Source organism: Haliaeetus albicilla, chromosome 5 (assembly GCF_947461875.1).
Source record: "Haliaeetus albicilla chromosome 5, bHalAlb1.1, whole genome shotgun sequence".
In the NCBI taxonomy this organism is placed as follows: domain Eukaryota; kingdom Metazoa; phylum Chordata; class Aves; order Accipitriformes; family Accipitridae; genus Haliaeetus; species Haliaeetus albicilla.
In genome coordinates, this window is record NC_091487.1 from 1544664 (window position 1) to 1565566 (window position 20903).

Sequence of the window (20903 nt, forward strand, 5' to 3'; positions counted from 1 at the left end):
ACGATCCACATCACAGGTAGTGTCTTAAACTACATTTTAGTGCAGTACAAACACTGACTGCAGTTTTGTGGGTAAGGAATTTTCCCTGTGATTTTGGAACTTGGATTATTACTACCAAGTGGGGGCATCCTGGCTCTTGGAGATTTCTTCCAGGAAACCATTATTCTTGAGAAGAGCCGACTTTTTGAGGCAATGTGTAGAGGCTCTTCCTCTGCCTATCCTGCGTAAGTAATTCTGACACTTTCTCACAGAAAACAGTCCCAACTCTTTTGTTCAAGACTTAATTATGAGAATAAATGGTTGCTTAAATGAAATTACTCTGTTTAAAGGATTGCTAAGCGTTGTTGCTGGAGATGGGGAAAAAAAAACCCAAAAAACAACAACCAGAAAAATTGTCTAAAATCACAGCTAAATTTCTCTGTTTGTGAGAAATGCCACTGAGTATTGACTGGCTGCCTGTGAGAAAGAGGCTGGTAGGAGCTTAAGATTCTGTTTTAAAGATCCACCTGCACAAATTACTGCATGTGTATTTTATTTGTCTTTGGTTTATGATGTGCTTAGTAATTATATACAAAGGGCTACATTTGATAGAGTACTGAAGATGTATCATGGGCTGTGTATAGACGCTGCTATGAGCTCAGATAATAGAGTAACTGATTGCTACTGGAGTTGAACAAAGCTGATTTTTGTTGTATTTGGCTTTTTTCCCCCCAACTTGTTCACTTTGGGTGTGACTGTTGGCTAATGAACAGTCACTCTTGAGATAATAGGGTTTTGGTAGTACTGTATTCTTGGTGCTTTCCTGCCAGGTTGTATCTCTGAATGTAAAAGAAAAACAAATGTTCAGCCTTGCAAACTGAGGATATGAAACATCCTCAGTAGGATGCTTCTTTTGGTCCCATGGCAAAGTGATGACATTTACTGAATGGCGGATTATATAGAAAAGCCACTTCTCTCTTATAACTTCTCAAGTAAAAGAGAAAAAATGTTCTCCTTGAAATTAATTGAAAAGTAAAAACTGTAGGCCTTCTTTTTTTGTAACTTTTAAGAAAAGAAAAATGCTGTAACAGGAGAAAAGACAAGATGCTAGAAGAGGACAAACTATTCTATCTTTTTGGTGAATACTAGTTTCCAGGGAGGAAGGGTATATGTTCAATGTGTAACAGATCCCTGGAGAGTGGGAAGACTGTGAAGTGTCTGAATGAGTTAATATAAACTTGACAACAAAACTTTCAGAGGCACCAAGATCATTACTAGGTTGATCAGTATTGGTTTTGGAGAATTATAAGATCAGCTTAAAAACACTGTACCCTGCTGTGTCCCTGTTGCTTTATTTTCAGTATTGGAAAGGTAAGAAAATGTCAGTAGAAAGCTTGCACAAAATAACACTTTTCTCTCTCGTGTTTAGAGTTTGTTTGTCATGACTCTGAAGTTTTACAGGGAGAATAACTAAAACTGAGCACTCGTCATGGCTCCAAATGCCTTTCTCAGTTGCCTTCTCTGTCATAAACCCACATTCTTTTCTGTTAATAATTGTCCTCCTTCCCTTCTTTGATGTACTACACTATGATTTGAGAGGCTTCATCAAATGTTAGAATAAACTGTTCTCACTCTGTACATAAACTTTATGTACTCCATGTGCCTGAAAAGTTTCTTTACAGTCGGGTAAAGGATATGTGTAAGCTGCCCTAGCTCATCCGTGAGACGTGCTCCTATGGCCACGAGGCTGTCCGGTTCTCTGATCACCACTGGACTTCATGGCTCCGGCTACTTTCTTTTTTGATGGAGTCTAAAGACTCAGTCACTCAACCTGGAGTTACAGTTGGCAGACACTAAACATGGTTTGTTCCTGGGATGTCCTCCTGGAAGTTACTTTTAGGAACATTACGTTACTGCACTGACACTTCTTAAGGTAGCACACTTTGTGAAACCCAAACCTTTCTAGTTTCAGCCCTAAAACAAAGCAATGAATGCTCTAGATCTTCATCTAACCTTCACTGGAGCTGCTGCTCCCTAGAGCTCTAGAAGGGCTTGATTGATTTCATACCTTCCTCCAAAATCGGTTTGCTCTCCCCCAGGACAGTATGATCACAACTCTATTGTGAAGACTTCTGATAAATACACCTTCTAAGCTGGCTTTCCAGCTGTGGGTGGTGGGGCCAGAGCCTGGAATAAGTCTCCTCTTTCCCTTTCTTGTCTTCCTTCGCTCTCTTTCTTGAACCTTTGAAAATCTGGAGCAGAGAGCAGGAGCAGCGTGATGTCCATGTGGTTCGTGACCACAACAAAAATCTGGATTTGTGTTCTGGAGCTGCTTGTGCTACTTCCCTGCTCCTGGCTGTAGTGGTCCCTTGTTAAGGCAGACCAGCGTGTCGGTGGGTCACGTTAACACTCCTGCACAGCTCTAGGTGTGACATTACCTCACCGACAGCCAACGTAGTCTCATTTTCTTGCACACCAATTCTGCATCTGCCCCAGCATGTTTGGAAGGGGTCTGTGGCATGTTGGGCATTGAAAATGCTGGAGCTGGCTGAGTTGGGAGAGCAGGGGAAGGAGATGAAGGGAGATGGCAGCTCTATTTAAGGGCAGTGTGACTGTATAAACCTGGTCAGGTCTGTCAGTTGAGGCTGGGAGTGCTGTGGAGAGCTTCCTGGCACTTCACCTTTCCTCTGGATAGAAGTGGACCTTTAGAGTTTTTGTTTTGTGAAGATACAATCTACTTAGTGGGTGGTTTCTCTCAAACCCTGCCTTCTGTACTCTGACAGAAATGCACTACAGTTATTTATGTGTGGCAGATTTCTTGTTTTTCTTTGGTAAAGAATGCTTGCAAATCCACAGTAAAATAACTAGGCCAGGTCACCTGTTTAGAGCCTTTGTTTTATATTGTGCCAAGAGAAAACAGGTTAATAGCAGGTTTTAGTGAGGTGTAGCTGAAATAGTAACGGTTCTTTGCCTTGCCAGTTCTGCTTGTAATACACATGGTAGTCCTTTGTAGCTCCAAATGGCAGATCTTAAGCTAACCTCAGGTACAAGCTTCAAAAAAATCAGTGTGATTTGCTGCAGAAGATACCTCGTTCAGCAAAAACCTTTATGCTCATGGCAAGTTTAGTGCACTATGGGATAGCTTTACCAGTTGTCTTTTATGTATTGGTAGTAAATCTGTCACCTTTTTGAACTCAATTTAGTTAGCTAGAAAAAGCCATGAGTCCTAGTAAGCAATTACTTTAAATTAATTCTACAGTTCTGTTTTTTAATGGGTAACATAACACTTAAATGTTTTGGAAAGATTGAGAAGAATTCCCAGAAGTATTATCTTTTTAATTAAAAATAAAGGTATGGAAGCAAGATAAATGTAATCACTCTGAGTAGTGCTTGTTTCTGTATCTCTTCTAAGTAGGTTATGTTTACTGTTCCTTATTAGTTTTGAAGCTCCAGGTGACTGGATCCTGCTGTCTTTCATAATAGTCTTCCTTGGTTTGTTTTGCAGAAGCTGATTAAATCAGGCAGGGGTGTACATTGAGCAAACAGTGACAATGTAATTTTCTTACATGTTATAAAGTAGGTCAAGGGATGAGACATAAAAGTACATGTAATGGAAATTTCTTTTTAAAAAAATCATGCAACAAGTATAGGAGATAATAAACCAGTGCTGAAATACTATACTTACATGGGCATTACTTTTTAATGAAAACATTAATTTCTTTTCTAGAGAAACATGTCTGTGTTCAGAGAGTGACTCCATTTCCACTATTTGAGACATAGTTTAAGCTTGATCTTCAGCATTTCCAGTGTCCTCATGTCCAGCTGTTTAGGGTTTAATAGGAAGGTAAAATGTTATTTCAGTGGTATCCCATTAAAATAAAAAGCAGTGAGTTATCCCTTGCATGGTCGACATTTTTAATTTATATTTTTTTTAGACACCTTTTTTTATAAGCTGGCACAGACATTTCTGTCTCTGTCCTTTTAAAGTGACTTGTCAGATACAGGCCAGATCTAAAAACAACATAACAATAACAAACTATTTGGTAAAAGACAAAGTTTTGAATTTTAAATGCTTAAAACTAAACCAAATATGAGAAATTAATTTCTTGTGCATTTAGACTTCCAAGTGGCTTGGTGAATGTTTGACTGCATTTTAAGAAAAGATAATTTGATTTCCTCCTCCCCCCCCCCCGCCCCTTCCTCCAGAAATTCCTAGCAATATTGTGGTTTCCAATTGGTGTTTAGTTGTTGTTAGTGGTGTTAGTGGTTTATTTGGTCTAATTAATCCATTAGTTTTAATTAGAAGGAATGATTCGGGATGGAGTCTCTTGACTGTGCTTTACTTTGCTTGGGGAGCCGTGTGAGGCAGTGTCCCTGTCTGCCTGTATCATAGAATCCTAGAATGGTTTGGGTTGGAAGAGAACTTAAAGATCATCCAGTTCCAACTCCCCTGCCATGGCAGGGACACCTTCCACTAGACCAGGTTGCCCAAAGCCCCATCCAGCCCGACCTTGAACACTGCCAGGGATGGGGCATCCACAACTTCTCTGGGCAACCTGTTCTGTGCCTCGCCACCCTCACAGTGAAGAACTTCTTCCTTACATCTAATCTAACTCTACCCTCTTCCAGTTTAAAGCCATTACCCCTTGTCCTATCACTACATGCCCTTGCCCTTGTAAAAAGTCCCTCTCTGGCTTTCTTGTAGGCCCCTTTAGGTACTTTACCTGCAGGTCAAGGCAAACCTGAAGACAGGGTTTTGAAGTGCCTGGGGGCTCTGTGGCCGCAGATGGATGTTCAGTCCACAGAGCTGGTCTGACATCAACTCCTGCAAGAGACGTGAACAGGCAGTGCTCCTCACCACCGTCCTGCCTTCGGAGCTGCTCCTGGAGGCCTCCCAGCTGCTCCTGTGGGCATCGCGGATCAGCCAAGCTGGGTTCCTGTGATCAAAAGCAGCAAGCTGCCTGAGCGTGGTATCCCAGTCTGAAGGCCCGGACTAGGGAAGAGGAGGACCCTAAGATGCACCAGAGCATTCAGAATTTAGGCTTTGTTTCTATTATTCCTCAAAAGCCTTTATCTGTCATAATCTGCTTAGCCTCCTGACTCCAGCTAGCTGTTTTTGAAAGACCTGCAGGCAAGGAGCGGGCAGTGTGGAAATTCCCCAGCACATTGTTTCCCCAGTTTGGCTGGTGCTTTCACAAGTTTTCCTTCACCCTTCCAAAGTTCTCTTTGCGTTTTTGATTCTTTGGGGGATTAACGCCTCTGTAGTTGACAATGGCAATTATTGCCATCCCTTTTCTCAGGATTTGTCACTTAATGCCACATAGGCACTGTACACAGAGTAAGAAGCTAAAGGAATACCAAAGTATAAAGATAATCAAAACAAGCTGAGAAAAGTTGTTAAACTAAGCTGCCAGTGCCTTGACAGGGTATGAGTAGAGTGTGCTGTTAATTATACTTATGCATCCTAACAGGCTCTAAAAACCCAGCATATGCTAGATGTGTGAAGAGGACAAATGGAGTGTTGTTACTTAGTGCATAAACATGCACTGCACTTTTACAGTTGACTTTCTTTTCCTGTTAGGGCATTTTGTTTTCACAAACTGAAAACTTACTTAGTTAGATCAGTATTGTTTGAGGCCTGAAAGTTAGACCTGTTTTTATTGGTTCAGTTGGATTTGATTTTCAGTGGGCTGAAAGAACAGCAGTAAAGGCATTAGGCTTTTGTTATGCTATAGCCTTCTCAGTGCAGTTCAGCTGAACTGCTGTTAAAATGCCTAGAAAACTTGGGAAACGCTGGATGCATGTAAGCAGCTATTGGGAACTATCTGCTATCAAACTAAGTCAAGACTGCCTTTGGAGAAGCTTGTTATTGTGCGCTAAGATGTTTTTGGTGCTACTAGCCAAGTGGGCCAACAGATTGTAAATAATTTTTATAGAACAAATCTGATTACTCCAATTATTACAGAGTTAGCGCTCATGCAAAGCTAAGTCTGTGAAAAAAATCATGACCACCTAAGGCTGAGAAACAAAGAGGAAAAACAGGATTAAGATGAATTAGTGCAGGTCAGTTCCCTTGTTTCACCAATGTGGAAAGCAGGTACATGTGATGCATAAAAACAAATTGTCTTTTGGCGTGGTTTCCGAAGGAAATGGGGCACGCTGCTGTGCTGGGCCCATCTGCTGGATGCTCATTCCTCTCTGTTCACGTCTCCCGACTCCCATCCCTTCCACACACAACTTTCTAACCTGTTGGCTAGTCTTCTGTCTGTGGTAATTTAGAGTTCTCAAAGCTGAATACAAGTTTTCCTGAGACTAAAATGCCATTGAAGTTAGGGTTACCAGTAAGAGAGGGAGCTGCAGCATGAGTTCAGTAGCTGATTACCCATCCCATTTCGTTTCCTCTCTGCTCAGTCAGTACTTGTGCGATTACAAAAGCACAGTGTGCATTTCCACTTCTCAGTTATTTGATGGGTATGGGTTTATCTTGGGGCAGGAGGGTGTTTGTCTGTAGGGTGGTGGGCACAAATCTTCAGGGAACCAAGTTGTAAAAATTCTGCAGGCTTTAGAAAAAATTTTATAAATTAGCCTAGAAACATTCTGATAATGGAGAACCTTTCGGTGAGGGAGAGCACCAGCTTGTCATCTGGTACAGTAACAAATTATTCAGAAATCACTACAGTTTGTTTTGAAAAATGCTATGTTTCAAATAAAATGAATGAGCTGCTTATGTTCTGTTGTGCAAGATCTGTAAAAATAAAACTACTTCAAAGGGCTAAATACACATACCTTCACATCTTTTTTATACTTCTGTGTTTTCTTTGCAGGTGCTAGAAACATTTGCTGGACGCCTGATTAAAATAGGAGTTTTAGCAAGGCGGGATATTCCCAGACTTACAAAGTACCAGATAATTCTAGCAAGAGACCAATATAGAAAAAATCCTTCTTCACAAAATGGGGTAAATGTCTTTATTTATTTCACTTTATTGAAGCAGTGAATAAATAATAATATACCACACCATACAAAGTTTCCTGATACGTTTTATGTTAGATTTCCTTTGTAACAATTATATTTTTAGTCTTGGAATGAAATAAGCCTACTTGTTCCACATTTCTTGATGCTAATATAGGAAAGTTAAGGAAAAGATGAAGAACTCAATTTCCAAACTGAAATTGTTTTGAGAACTTAGATTGTAATTACTGACTGCCGAATTTACACTTTCCCCTCAAAACTACATTAGTGTTCCTATTTTTCTGTAAATTGTCATGGAATGTTCAAATTTTGCAAACTTAAAAAAGAATATTACTTTAAAAAGAAAAAAAAAAGACTGTGTCACTTAAAAAGAACAATGGGAAATACACTTCACAGTAGGCAAGCCAACTTTCCTGACTTAAATTTTGTAGCTTGGGTAGATGTGCCAGAAATCTCTTGTTTTGCCAAACACTGATGGATAGTTCAGCTGTCAGATTTTGAGTGTTGCTGCATCAGAAAGTAATGAGCTAATCCTGGAAGATAATACAGGTATTTTGGAGATCATCTTGGAGGTGGAAAGAGATTGCCTTCATTGATCATTAAGAATTGTGTAACCTGTTTCCTGAAGGTTTTGATAGACAGACTACTAACTGTGCATCAGTTTGTGCTTTGGCTCTGTTTCTCAGATGTCAATCTTATCTTTGTCAGAAGAATTGCAGTATGATTCTGCTGCTTATTGACTTCCTAATTTAATGATGAGTTTGTTTTGTTTTCGCAGGGAATACATCAAGGCATAATTGAAGGAGATTTTGCACTTTGTATCAGTTTATATCATGGTTATGAGCTGCTGCTGCAAATGGGAGTACGGTCATTATTTATCTACCTTTGTGGAATTATGGATGGTTCAAAAGGTGAAATGTCTTTAGAAATATCCTTCCTTTTGTCTCCACTCCTCCTCATCTAATTTACCCCATCTGTATGGCTAGTTTTGCACAAAATGGTTTATATAATGGATGGGTTGCAAATGTAATTGCTATTTTGTTCCCCTTCATCCCTATTGGAAATATGTTAGCACAATGTTAAAGATAGAGTATATTTGGGAAAGCAAATGTGTTTATATGGTAGCAGTTCTGAAAACAGTAAGGCACAAAGAGAACTCAGAGTAAGTGGCAGTAATATCTCTGGAGAGACAGAGAATAACCATCAAACAATTTAAACTGAGAAATCGTTTGGTCTTGTAAAGCAATTCCTCCCACCATAGCAAAACTCACGTGCATGAGTTTTAAGTGTCAGATTTAGACACATCACACTAGAAGTTCTATTCCAGCTGTGCAACATCTTCCATGCTCACTAAGCAAAGTATAAAGTTGTTACTGAGTTTCTCTGTACCTCTTCTCATTTGAGAAAATGAGAGGATGAGAACTGTGCACACTATTCCAGATGTGGATACAGCATGAATTCATACAGTGATGCAATAATGTTTTCTGTTCTGGCCTCAGTTTATTTCCTAATTCTATCACTGACTATTGTGAGTCTTCTGCAACTCTCCACAGTCATTTTTAGACCTGTTGGGTCATCACTGCTATCTGGAAGACCTGGTTTGGTACTGACATCTTTTTTTGAGGGAACAAATTTCAACATAGCAATGTCAGTCCAACTGCAAATTTCTTTTAAACACTGGATGTGGGAGGGGAAGGTTCCAGCTGTTCAGATTACCCCATGGTGTGGTTCTCGGGTTTCCTGCTTCATTTTGGTTTACACTTAGCTGTGTAACTGTGTGGTAACTTACAAAAGCTAGTTCGCCTACAACACTGCTTAGTTAAAATGACACTGCTTTGTCCTACGTCTGAACCAAAAATGTACAGTGCATGCTTCATGTTACAGAGTATCTATAGAATATATTTTTAGAGTATGCATGTGCTAATAATTGCTCATTAATTTTGTGCTTTTGACATTTTTACAATCTATTACTTTAGCATGTGCAGACTTTTACATTTCTGGTGGTATAGTGCTGTTAGACCTAGTCACTGGAGAGCATTTCGTGTATTTCCTAGTTTCTCATATTCCTTAAATCCCTGTCTGCTATTGAAAAATGACTGATGGAAAATAGTTCTAATAAATAGGTCTTCTGTACTGGTGTTCTGGTAAGTTTGGTTTCTGGTTTGAGTAGAACAAAATTCTTTTCAACATTGACATAATATCATTCAAGAAACTTCTTAATTTTAGCTTTTAGTCTAGGTTCCCTTCTCTTTGAGTAACTGGCAGCATTTCATAGAATCCCAGACTCATAGGATGGTTTGGGTTGGAAGGGACCTTTCAAGACCATCTAGTCCACCACCCCCTCACCCCCCCCCCCAATGAGCAGGGACATCTTCAATTAGATCAGGTTGTTCAAAGCCCCATCGAACCTGACCTTGAACACTTCCTGTGATGGGGTGTCTGTGACTTCTCTGGGCAACCTGTTCCAGTGTCTCACCACTATCATCGTTTTTGGATTGAACGGCTTTTGGTGCTAAATGGTTGATGTAAAACTTTTTCGTTTACCCACAGGACCAGGCTTCTGTCTACACATATGTTTTTCATGTTTAAATTCATGTTTTCATGTTTAAATTCCATAATGCCATCTTCCCTGAAAAAATACTGATGCCGAACAATGTTTATTACATTTCCTAAAGCTAGTGTGTATCTTATAGCTCTTGAAAGGAGCTTGCTACTTTTGAGAAAGCTTGTCTTTTGGATAGCAAAAATTATATTCACTCCAGAGATTAAATACTAAGGTATTTCAACTTTTTACAAAGGGTTAACCCGTACGAAGAATGAACTTGGTCGTAATGAGGACTTCATGAAGCTATATCAGCAGCTTAGAGACATGTTTTCAGACACATCTCTGCCTTCACTGAATGGAAATGTTTACAAGAGTAAAACAGGTAAGTATTTCCCTTTTAGGGACAGAATATTTACTTTCTGTTTAAATGAAACAGTAGATAGCTCTACATAGTTTGTAGATGCAGGAAGCTATTCACTGTGATACACTCGGCTAGTATTCTTTATGCCAGATTTTTTCCCCAGACTCTTATCTATCTATCTATCTTCTCTAGGTGGTTTTAGCTACCTTCAAAGAAGGTATGTTTGAAGTTTTTAATTTGATTTAAAATGGAAGGTTAAAATATTACTGTTTGACTATATATCTTTTACAGTGTGACAGTAACATCACTTGCTCAAAAACTGGGTTTAACAAATGTGCTTCTGTAAGTAATTTACTAGTTTGTTTAGGTGAATGCAATTAGAACTAGTGTCAGGAATTTGTATGTCTGACTTGGAGAATTAATTTTTGTTTTTACTTACATCTTTAATTGCTTTATTTCCTTTTTAGTGTTTGAAAATAAAAAGGAATTTATCTACAGCCATCCAAAATTAAGGAAATTGGAGGAAATTGTAATAGAACACTTCAAATCCTGGAAAAAGGGATGTTCTGGTAAGTACTAACAACTCAAAAGAAAAAGTATCTGAACAGTTGAACCCGAGGACGAAAACAAGTAATATCCTACTGATTTATTTCTTAATTTGTTCAAGTGCTTCTTTATTGTTTTGTATGTTTATATATCTTCTGTGTGGAAAAGTCCTCTTTAGGAGGACTATACCATAATATTTCTTTAAGAAAAAACATTCTGTAAGTTATCATTATTAATTTGATATAAACTGTTCTAACAGTTTAGTAAAACAGTGATAGTAAACTCATTCCTAGTGCTACTATGTCTCTTGATCTTCATAGTCACAGAATTTGTTCTGGAAACCATCTCTCAGTGCAGTGCTACCATTACCTCCTGCAAAGTTATATGCAAAATATTTATGGAGCTTAAGGGTAAAAGTTTTGATATCCAGCCTGTTGCGAAGAATGACAAACTCTGAGGCATCGATTTGAAGTTTAAAACCTTCAATTACATTCATCTTTCTCTCATTCTTTTTCATCTTGACTGAAAGGGAGAACAAAAATATGTCCCACAGTAGCATGAGATTAAGCAGCAAAATATTCTGAATCATTCAGACGTTTCTGGTTTTAGGAAGTTTCAGTTTCTTGATCCGGTTGTTGCTTTTGGAATGATGACATTAGTAACAATTTTTTTTTTTTTTTTTTTTTTCAACTTCACTTTTTTCCTTGTCTGTTTGGATCTTTGTGCTCTATGAAGTTGGGATAATTTCTGACTTGCCATTCCTTTTTGTGGTTTGGTTTTGGGTTTTTTGGTGTGGTGTTTTTTTGTTGTTTTTTTTTTTTTATATTAGAGGCTTGATTCTCAGAATACATTAAGTGACTGCTACATTCTAGGAGGCAACTTCAAGTTTCATCATGTCTGTTTTTGTTAGTTTATAATATGTCTAAATGTATTTAATCAAATTACGTTTCTTCTCCCCCCTCCCTTCCATCCACACTTCTCTCTGTCCTCCCTGCCTCCCTCCATGCCTCTGTCTTGTTTCCTGTAACACATCTGTCTAAGCTATTGCCTTTTGTTTTCAAATTCTGTATTCTGTACTAGAGTTCCTTTAACTAAGTTTCATATTTAATATTCTTCCATCTTCTTTTGCATGGATTTCGCTGTCATATGAATCCCATCAGATATGTTTTTCCTTGCAATGTTGGTCAGACATGTCTGTTAATATTACTAACACGTAATTAATATTCAAGTGTTTTGATTTTGTTTTGTGTCTCTGTGTGTGAACTCAGAAGTGAGTAGGCATCAATTTTAAATCTTTCCCATTATAAATACAAAATTACAGTAACCGTGCAAGAAGAAATATGTAATCTTTTATAGCATAATTGGTGAGCTATGATAGAATCTCTAGTCATACGTTGAGCTAGCTATGTTAGGTTTTCTTGCTGGACTTCTTTCCTCCTTATCCCTGGAACCTCCTTTATCCTCGTGACTAACACGCAAGGCAAGGCCATGGCGAATATAAATCAGTGTCCTGAACACAGTTCTTCTCTAGATGCATATAGTCAAATTGAAAGCAAGTACAAACAACTGGTCCTGAAATCTTTGTGTATAAAGCAAGGCCAGAAAGCACTTTACAATTTGCAGTCTGATCACAAAGTTGCAGGCATTCTAGTAATTTAGGGAATGTAGTAAGCTCCAGATTGTATCTTCTAAGCTTATGCATCTCCAACCCAAATGCACTGGGCAGTTGATGGAAATAGTGAGACACTGATTTTATTTATTTGCCTTATTATTCACTGTGTCATAGTGCCTCTGATGATACCTTTTGAGCAATAACCCAAAACCTGTATTTCTACCCTTACTCCCTGTTTCTTGCAAGTAAACTCTACATTGACACGTACGCAAGCAGCTACACCCTGAATTCTGGTTTTGGACTCTGAATAGAGTACACACCCATGTCCTGATTTCTTACTCCTCCAGACAAGAATTTGTCATGAGTCTGTCAATAAAAACTTGAGTACTTACTAAGATTCCAGACATAATCGCATGTATCTTTGCTCCATCAGAAGGCTCTGAAATAAAAGCCTAAATCATTATGCGAGCAGTGGAAAATACATTCAGCATTTGTTTCAGGAACTCATGCAAGTGTGTATTATCTCTAGGGGAAAAAAACCAGAAGCAAATAAACCCCCTGAACTTAACTCTGCCTTGTTCCAATTATGCATTACTGAACTACCCTAAATCATAATTTACTGTGTTCATGCCTGTGTAATTTTCAAAACAAATAACTTCTTCTGCAAAGCGTTTTCCTTGAAAAGCCCTACATTTGAGACAGAAAAGGAGAGTATTAATAACCTGTCATTAGCCATATCAGGAACAACACTAGCTCTTTTTCCTCCATTTGAAATGAAACCTCTCATATGAGAACTTGTGGGAGTAGTGCCAAGTTGCCTGTGCAAACTCTGAACATTTCTAACTAGTGATCAACCAGGTTAAGTTTGAGCTTCCTGACCATGTAGCTATTGCCCCTGCTTTGCAAAATGCACTTACCAGCAATTTGGATAAGTGCAAGATAACATTCTGGCCAGCCCTTAAGAAATGTTGGCTCAGCATAATAAGCTTCTCCCAGCTAATCTTCCATACCTGGATTACTTGTCAGATTGATTATGGGCTGCTAATGTCTTGAATTTTCTAAGTCTTGTTTTGGATAAGGTCAAGGAGGTAATGGCAGCAGTATAACATTTTTTACAGTACAGGGACAGATGCTACTGAGCATTACTGCTATTCAAGTTATGAGAATATGCTAAAAATAGATATAGAATAATGTTATTCAGTATGAAGTTAGTGGAGGAGAATAATATGAACTCAGGTAAGTAAGATATATCCAACCTGCACTTATTCTGAAAAATGTAGTTTGTCAGTCTGCTCAGGATGGCAAATTATGTAGAACACATTATATCAGTGTTGCAATTGTCTGGTTTCTAGCTAAAAATATTGAATCATATTCACCATTTTGTTTCTAGGCCTTTGCTGGGCACTGGTTTCTGTACTTGACAGATGACCTCCCATATTGCCTGCAATTTACTGAAGCAGTGCAGTAGAATATTATAGAATAATTTCGACTAGTTAGAAGGGACCTCTGGAGATCCTCTTGTCTAACCTCCTTGGCTCTCAGCCTCAAGAGTGAAATTTGTTTTGACCAGAGGCAGCCATCTTCATGATCTACCTGTGAATTCAGGGCTCATCTTAAAAACAAATGGCCAAGATGGTTAGCTTCAGCTTCTCCTTTCTGACTTAAGCTGCTGAAAGCATTTCTGCATGTAGATATGCACAACTGAAAACTAAACTGAAATTTCTGATAGCTGGTCAGAAAGATATATAGATAGATAGATAGATATATTGATCTGTTACACTTAATGCTTTAACTTCAAGAAACAGCTTGATACTGGAATTACAGGCATAGCATGAAACTGTTATCAAGCACCAACTGACTGTTCTTTGTATGTTCCGGGAAATAGCTTTTTACACGTTCAGTTTTGAGAATTTTAATTCCTTGTCTAACATTTCGTTTAGTGAGATAAAGGTGCTTTGTGGAGAATTGTGTAAAAGAGGAGATCTTTATTCCTGGAAATCTATTTGATTTCATCTGAAGGGTATGTCTAGGTAATGCATGCAAGCTGTGCCAATTTCAGTTATTCATTATATCCTTTTAGGGATTCTCTTTTTTAACATCCTAGGTTTTTACTTTGTAGCATGCAGTAATGGGCATGTTGGTTTAGTGTTTGGATAGGATAAACAGCAGCTGACTGTTCAAGACTTGCATGTTGCTTAGATAGCTTTCGCTTGTGCTCATGAAGGCAGATACCCTTTTTTTTTTTTTTTTTTTTTTTTTTCCCAAAGAAGTTGAGTATCCAGAAGACGAAATCTATGATGGTATAACATAAAGAACATGGTTTTGGTCAAAGGCGCCTTGCTAAGAAACCGTGTATCAATGCAATTATTTTTCACTTTTCTTTGAAAAGGGAAAGGTTATCTTTGCTATTGGAATGAGAGATACAACCAGTTGTGATGACAGATCATTCAGAAGCAACAGATTATGCTATTAAGGGAAGGTTTTGCACATTTCTGCTGTCATGAGGATCCTAAGCAGTAGAACTAGAGACAACTTGCTGCAATAAATCATAGAAAGTTAATATACATCTCTAATTCCACCACGCTGAATCCTAGACTAATGGTAACAGTGTTTTTTATTGCTATGTATTGCTAACCTCATCTGACTCTGGGCATTTAAGTGGCAGATTTAGATGTCACATTGTAGGCTCTTTGGAAGAAGGCATCTTAAACTTTATTTCAATACGCTTGCCATCAAACCTGAGATTTTCAAAGTAATATTAGTAAAGGTACCTCAGATATAATACATTCTTGCCACAGTTGGTGTAAATTCTCCAAAATTAGAATACTGCTTTGATTCCAAAGAGGAATTGTTTGAGCAGGTGTATCTTGGAACGTTTTCCAGGAGGTTGGTCTAAATAGGCTGAGAGGCTCCTAATTGTCAGTTTTCTCTACTGTTTGTTTATTTATTTATTTATTTATTTACTTAGACTTTTTTTTTTAAAATGAATTTTTTTTTAAAGAAAAAGTCTTTGAAAAAATCAAATGCAGTATACCTGGACAAAATCTTCCCATTAAGTGAGATGAGAGCTGTGAATGTATAGCTTGTGGGATGACCTCTCCTTTTTTATTGGTAGTTATTTTAAAATCATGCATAAAAATGCTCTTCTGGCTTTTTAAAATTAAATAGATCAAATCACGACTGAAAGCACATCTGTGGACACTGTGGGTACCAGAGTGATGATCTTCTCATCATTTCGAGATAGCGTGCAAGAAATTGCAGAAATGCTTTCCCGGCTCCGTCCAGTTGTTAGAGTAATGACATTTGTTGGCCACTCCACAGGAAAGAGCACAAAAGGCTTCACACAAAAGGAACAACTTGAGGTAAACAAAAGATGAGATTTGTATTAGGAAATAGTGATAAAGAGTATTAATTGTGTAAATAACTATATGAGTATTGATACAGGTTGTATGGCAGTGACTGAACTTCAAAGCAACATTAGTACATTCCTATGTAGTTCAATTGCTTTTAGAGCGTTCAAAATTATACTCACTGAACAGAATGTAGTAGAAATATTTTATACATTTACATTATATTAACAGCTGCTGACTTTTATGTATTTGAAAATCTGGGGAAATACTCAAATACTTGCTTCGGGGATTTTTTTTTTTCTTGTAGGTAGAAAAAATAAGATATCTCCTTAAATTTTGATCTAACAAAGTTTAAACAAACAAACAAAAAAACCCCAAACGCTCCCCCCCCCCAAAAAAAAAAAATTAAAAAAAAAATTAATTGCAAAGTTGGGAAGATCAATTTAGAAGAGTGCCATGGTTGGAGTCAGAATAAGGTGTGCTTTTTTAAACTTTGTTTCAGAACTGAAGAGTTGTTACGTTAATGTTGATAACATTAGTGCATGGTATTTGATCACAATATGGTAGTTGACAAATTCAGAAAGTAGTTTTATGATATAAATTAATTTTTTCAACTTCTGTCTGAGCCTAAACTGCAAAGTGTGTATAAGGGGCCTTCTGGCTAACCCGTTAAATCTAATTTTAATCATTTATTCAGGTGGTAAAACGCTTTCGTGAAGGTGGGTATAACACTCTGGTCTCTACCTGTGTTGGGGAAGAAGGCTTAGACATTGGAGAAGTTGATCTCATCATCTGCTTTGACGCTCAGAAAAGTCCAATTCGTCTCGTGCAGAGGATGGGTCGAACGGGGCGCAAGCGTCAAGGCAGGATCGTTGTCATCCTCGCCGAAGGGCGGGAGGAACGGGTGAGTATGTAGCTTTCTTCTCTCTGGCAAAACAAAGTGAGTTGTTTAGTCTGTTACAGGGAACTATATACTGTGCAATCCTGAGCACTCCTAGCAGCATTTTAACTGTCCCTACAGGAAAGTATAATAGCCCACAATATTCTAGAAATATGTGCCCTTTCTCAATGTGAAGGGCTTCAAGCCTTTGTTCTTAATAACAGTTACTTTGTAAATGATAAACTGAAACTCAGAAAATACACAGGTTTTGACAAGGGTACAGAACAATGTGGAAGAGATAGGGATGAATCTCTGAGGGCGGGAGGACTGGAAGCATCTCGCTCTGAATTGCTGACGACACTGTGCTTTCAGACAAGTGCTTAGTGGTAGCACACTTGCGTATGTGGTCTGAAGAGATCAGCTTAAGTGGAAATCTACTTTTGCTAAATTCCTGAACCTCAGCATTCAACTCAGAGTATAATTAATCATCTCTGAGTGCAGGCTGCCCCTTGGGAAACTAATGTACCAGTGGAAATCTAAGCCGTGAGTTGTGAGCCAGGGGAACTGATCTTCAGCTGTACCTGCACTCTGCCCAGCTTCATCCCGCAGCCGCACCATTGCTAGGTCTGATCCAAGGAAGCTGGTGGGGCAGGGTTCAGGTAGGAGGAGGTAAGGCAGTCCCCACTGACATCACTTGTCGGTGAGATTGGTTGCAGAGTGACAGGAACCTGCATCTTTACAGTCTCATTGTGTAACCCCTGTTTGAATGCAAGGCATTTTTAGGGTGCACCTCACTGTTCAGGCTGAAAATTGATTTTGTTCTTTGCTGGCTTTGTTTACTTGTGAGGTTGGTTCTGAGTTGGATCGGGTTTCATGACAGAGAAGTTCCAAGATCTGTGTAAGCTAATTGTAAACCCAAAATTTCGGAATCTTGCTATTATTTCATTTATTCCGGTCAATGTTGTGCCTCTGGTTTAAATTTGTAGGTAGCAAGGATTTAATTCTAAATGAGGGTCCAAAGAATCCTGCCTGAGGAAAAAAGCTGCTTTGAAGGGATGAAATTTAAAAATTATAAAAGCGAATGGTATTTGTAAATAGATATTTTCTCATGCTGCTTATGAAGACTGGTTACTACTGAAAGCTCTGCTCTGTAATGGGATATTAAAATCGTCCCTTAAATTCCTTGTAGTTTCACTTAAGTAGTTGGATTATTGGGTTCTTCAGATTTTCTCAGTAATCTTTGAAGCAGAACCTTCCCCCAGGTAGGATAGTAATTTTATGTAATTTTGTTTGTTTGTTTTGAGATCATGAAATAAATTTTATTGCTGAACAATATTGCCTTTGTTTGGTTGGTTTTGCTTGGGTTTGTTGTGGGGTTTTTTGTTTTTTTTTTTTGTTTTGATTCAGTTTCCTTCCAGATCTGTTAATGTGGAGATTCTTCCCCATCACATAACTTGCAGCTAAGTAATTAAAGGTCTCATATTAATTTGTGGGAATTTGTTTTTCTTTTTTAAAAAATCAAACCACTTCAAGTCAATTATAAACTTTTGAAGGAATTTTATTGGGAAAAATTGGTAAATGCAGGTCTGGAAATTTGACGTTTGACAGGAATTTCTGTTACAGAAGTGTTTATTACTCTGTTCTGGTCCTCACCTCCCCACGTGTTTCCTCAGCCAGTTCAGCTGTCCCACATGGAAGCGCACTGCGTTTCAGCACTGCACCGCACGTCACACAGTTGCACCCTGCTAATGCCCTGGGTTCCCTGAGCGTTCGGCTTACGAATCTTCCACCTTTCTAGTTTGGCCATATTCCAAGATGTGCTGTGTTTTGATTTGGGTTTTTTAACGTCTTGTGACAGCTCAGCTGCATGTGCATCAGCCTGGAAGGGAGCCATTAGCTGCAACTTTAAACTGGTACAAAGAGAAGGGCACAAGGGAGTTCACAGCCTCTCAGGCTCCTGTCAGGCCAAGCTGACACTCTCCGTGAAACAAAGGAAAAGGAAACATACTGTCTCAGTAACAGCAAAGTAAAAATTCTGTTAAGCAATGAATTTGGGAATACAAATTATTTTTTTCATATAAAGACCTTTTTGCCTGTTCTAGAATTAAAAGATATTTATTGGAATGCCTGAGGGACAGTATAATAAAGCTAGCCATTAACCTCTTCCAGTTTTATTCAGAAAGCATCTTTTTGTGTCCATCTCCTCTAATCCTGGCTTCCAGAGATCATCTCTCCCAAAAAGAACACAGCTGCCATACAGTCATACTCAGAGCACTTAGTCTGCCTAACTGGGCATGCTGTCTCCATCGGTGACCTGTCACAGAGACTTGGAGAAGGGTATTAGGATAAGAAATACTCAGAGGGGGACCAGTTTCTTCCCTTAGTTTGTCCATCTTTGTCTTGGTTTCTGTGTTGCACAATAAAAATGGAGTGTAATTAAAAGGACTTGGAGCATGTATGACATCAACAAATAAGCTTATGCCTTTTTTTTGCTTGACCTCCTTTCTTTGTTTCTGATGTAATCTAATTTACATCACGCCTGTATCTATTGCAAATTGTAAATTCCCCCAGGCAAGGGCTGTATTTCTTTTTCTCTCAAGTGCTGTGCCTACTTCTGATCTATTTACAGAGTGTAAAAAAGCTGTACATTATTTTACATTTTGTATTGTTTGCAACTTAAAGAACAATCACTTCTTTGGTACTTCCTTGATTTTTGTCACATTTGCTTTGAATGTTTTACCTAGGCAGAAAACAGTGATAATTCAAATTTAATTTGACTTAGATATTTTAGTATGGAAGCTCTTTAAAAAAGAAAAAAAAGAGCTTAGTAGCTATGTTTTAATGTATACATTATCAGATTTTCAATGCAACCTTATTGCTTTGTTGTTCTCATCTGTGTCCTTCTGTTCCTTTCCCCTCTCTGCTCTGGTTACCATAATGTGGAGCCATACTGCAAGTCTTGAACTTGCAGTCACATTGACCTAACTGATGATATTCACAGAAGAGGGAATATGGTTGGCTCTCAGGGCCTTGCTTCACATTTTGTTTTAGTTGTGTTTTGGGAAGAAAAGAAAAAAGAAGAAAACCAAAAAACACCTTGATGGTGGAACATAAAATAATGTGAAACCCCACAGACACTCAGGTGTTCTTTTACATTTGATTAAGTTGTGAAAAAACAATGCAACAACATATGACTTGTCTTCTCTTTTACAGACTTACAATCAAAGCCAGTGTAACAAAAGGAGCATCCACAAAGCTATTTCAGGAAACAAAATGCTTCATTTCTACCAGCGTAGCCCACGTATGATTCCAGAAGGCATAAATCCAAAGTTGCATAAAATGTTTATTACTGCTGAAAAATATGAACCAAGCAGTTCAAGAATGCTTTGCAAAGAGAGAAGGTCTAGTTCCCTACAGCATAAATCTGCTCTCTTTTCCTATGTCACTGGTAAGAGGATTATGGTGTTTTTCTAAGCACTGCGTGAGCTGCTATCTCATGTTGTTATATTACAGCATATCAAAACTGCCTGCTCATGAGTTTTGGGGTCTCTAGCAAAAGTATAATTTCTGTCAGCTGCAGCCTTTTGACTGTGATACTGTGCTGACTGTGCCTTTGTTTCCTCATCCTTTTCTTTTAACAACCTCACATCACAGTTTTGTCCTCAAATATCCGTACTTCAAATCGGACGTTTCATCTTTCTCCATAGAGCTTCTTATGGAGTCAATGACTGAAGGTCAGAAACTCCAGCTACAAACAGAAGGGGCAAATGTTAATGATGTCTTGTGAAGACTTCTGATATACCTATGTCAGGTGGCATAATTGTCACTTAAATGTTTAGTGATATTTCTATACAAAATCTCATTTTGAGCTTTAACAGTCAGGCTTTATGTTTTTATTAATGCAAGAAAAGTATGTCTTGTACCTTTGTAAATGACAATAAAACAGAAATGCTTGAAAACTAAAGGAATTTGAGGAGAGGAAAAAGAGAAGTCAAGGGTAGGATATTCATGAATTGCACACACGCTTGGAGGAAAACTAATCTAAAAAGAGAAATGGCTCTTTAGCTGATGCAGTTACATAGCACCAAAATGCTCAGTAAACTGAACAAAATTATAAGATAGGAAGAAAGAGCTAAGTTTTGTAAATACTTGGAAACTGTCATGCTCAATCTCTTTGGTTAAGTGCCTTCTGTAAAGACCAATAGCAACTTCTTGAAAGAAGAAACTCCTAAAGGCCTTGGGAAACTTTGTATTTCAGTATCTGAGTAGTTAGAGTTAGTGGTTTTTAAAATGCTTTTGATTACAAAAATTCTTATTATCAAAATCTACATCTGATCTCTTTCCACACACCATCCAGGGCAAACAAAAGGCTGACCACAGAAAGGGGAAGCAAGCTATGAAATCAGGCAGAAAAAAATCAGCTTCCCCTTTGGCCTCCAAAACAGTTCATACTATCTCCCATTTTGCAGGGTAGAAATGTAATGGGGAAGAATTAGTATCAGTAGAGCAATCTGTACATGCCATTGTCAGCCCAGACTCTTTGTAAGTATGCATGTGCTGCAGACACAGCTGTGACACAGTTGTGATGATGCTCCTGATCATGACATTTCCCCTTATGCCTCTGGAGCCTTCTGTAAGGCATGCTTATCTGGGTTTTGTG

The 20903-nt window shown here is 38.3% G+C and overlaps 1 protein-coding gene across 3 annotated transcripts in view; it reads left to right on the plus strand.

Moving 5' to 3' along the window:
- Positions 1–20903, plus strand: part of FANCM (FA complementation group M) — a 78568-nt gene that overhangs the window by 22266 nt on the left and 35399 nt on the right. For all 3 annotated transcript variants that reach the window (XR_011324580.1, XM_069783009.1, XM_069783010.1), the window contains 7 exons: positions 6804–6935; positions 7728–7860; positions 9748–9876; positions 10323–10424; positions 15182–15375; positions 16061–16267; positions 19457–19691. Coding sequence is in view for 2 of the 3 variants with exons in the window: in XM_069783009.1 (XP_069639110.1) it covers positions 6804–6935; positions 7728–7860; positions 9748–9876; positions 10323–10424; positions 15182–15375; positions 16061–16267; positions 19457–19691 (1132 nt within the window). In the remaining variant the exon portion in view is untranslated. The remainder of the gene's footprint in view (positions 1–6803; positions 6936–7727; positions 7861–9747; positions 9877–10322; positions 10425–15181; positions 15376–16060; positions 16268–19456; positions 19692–20903) is intronic.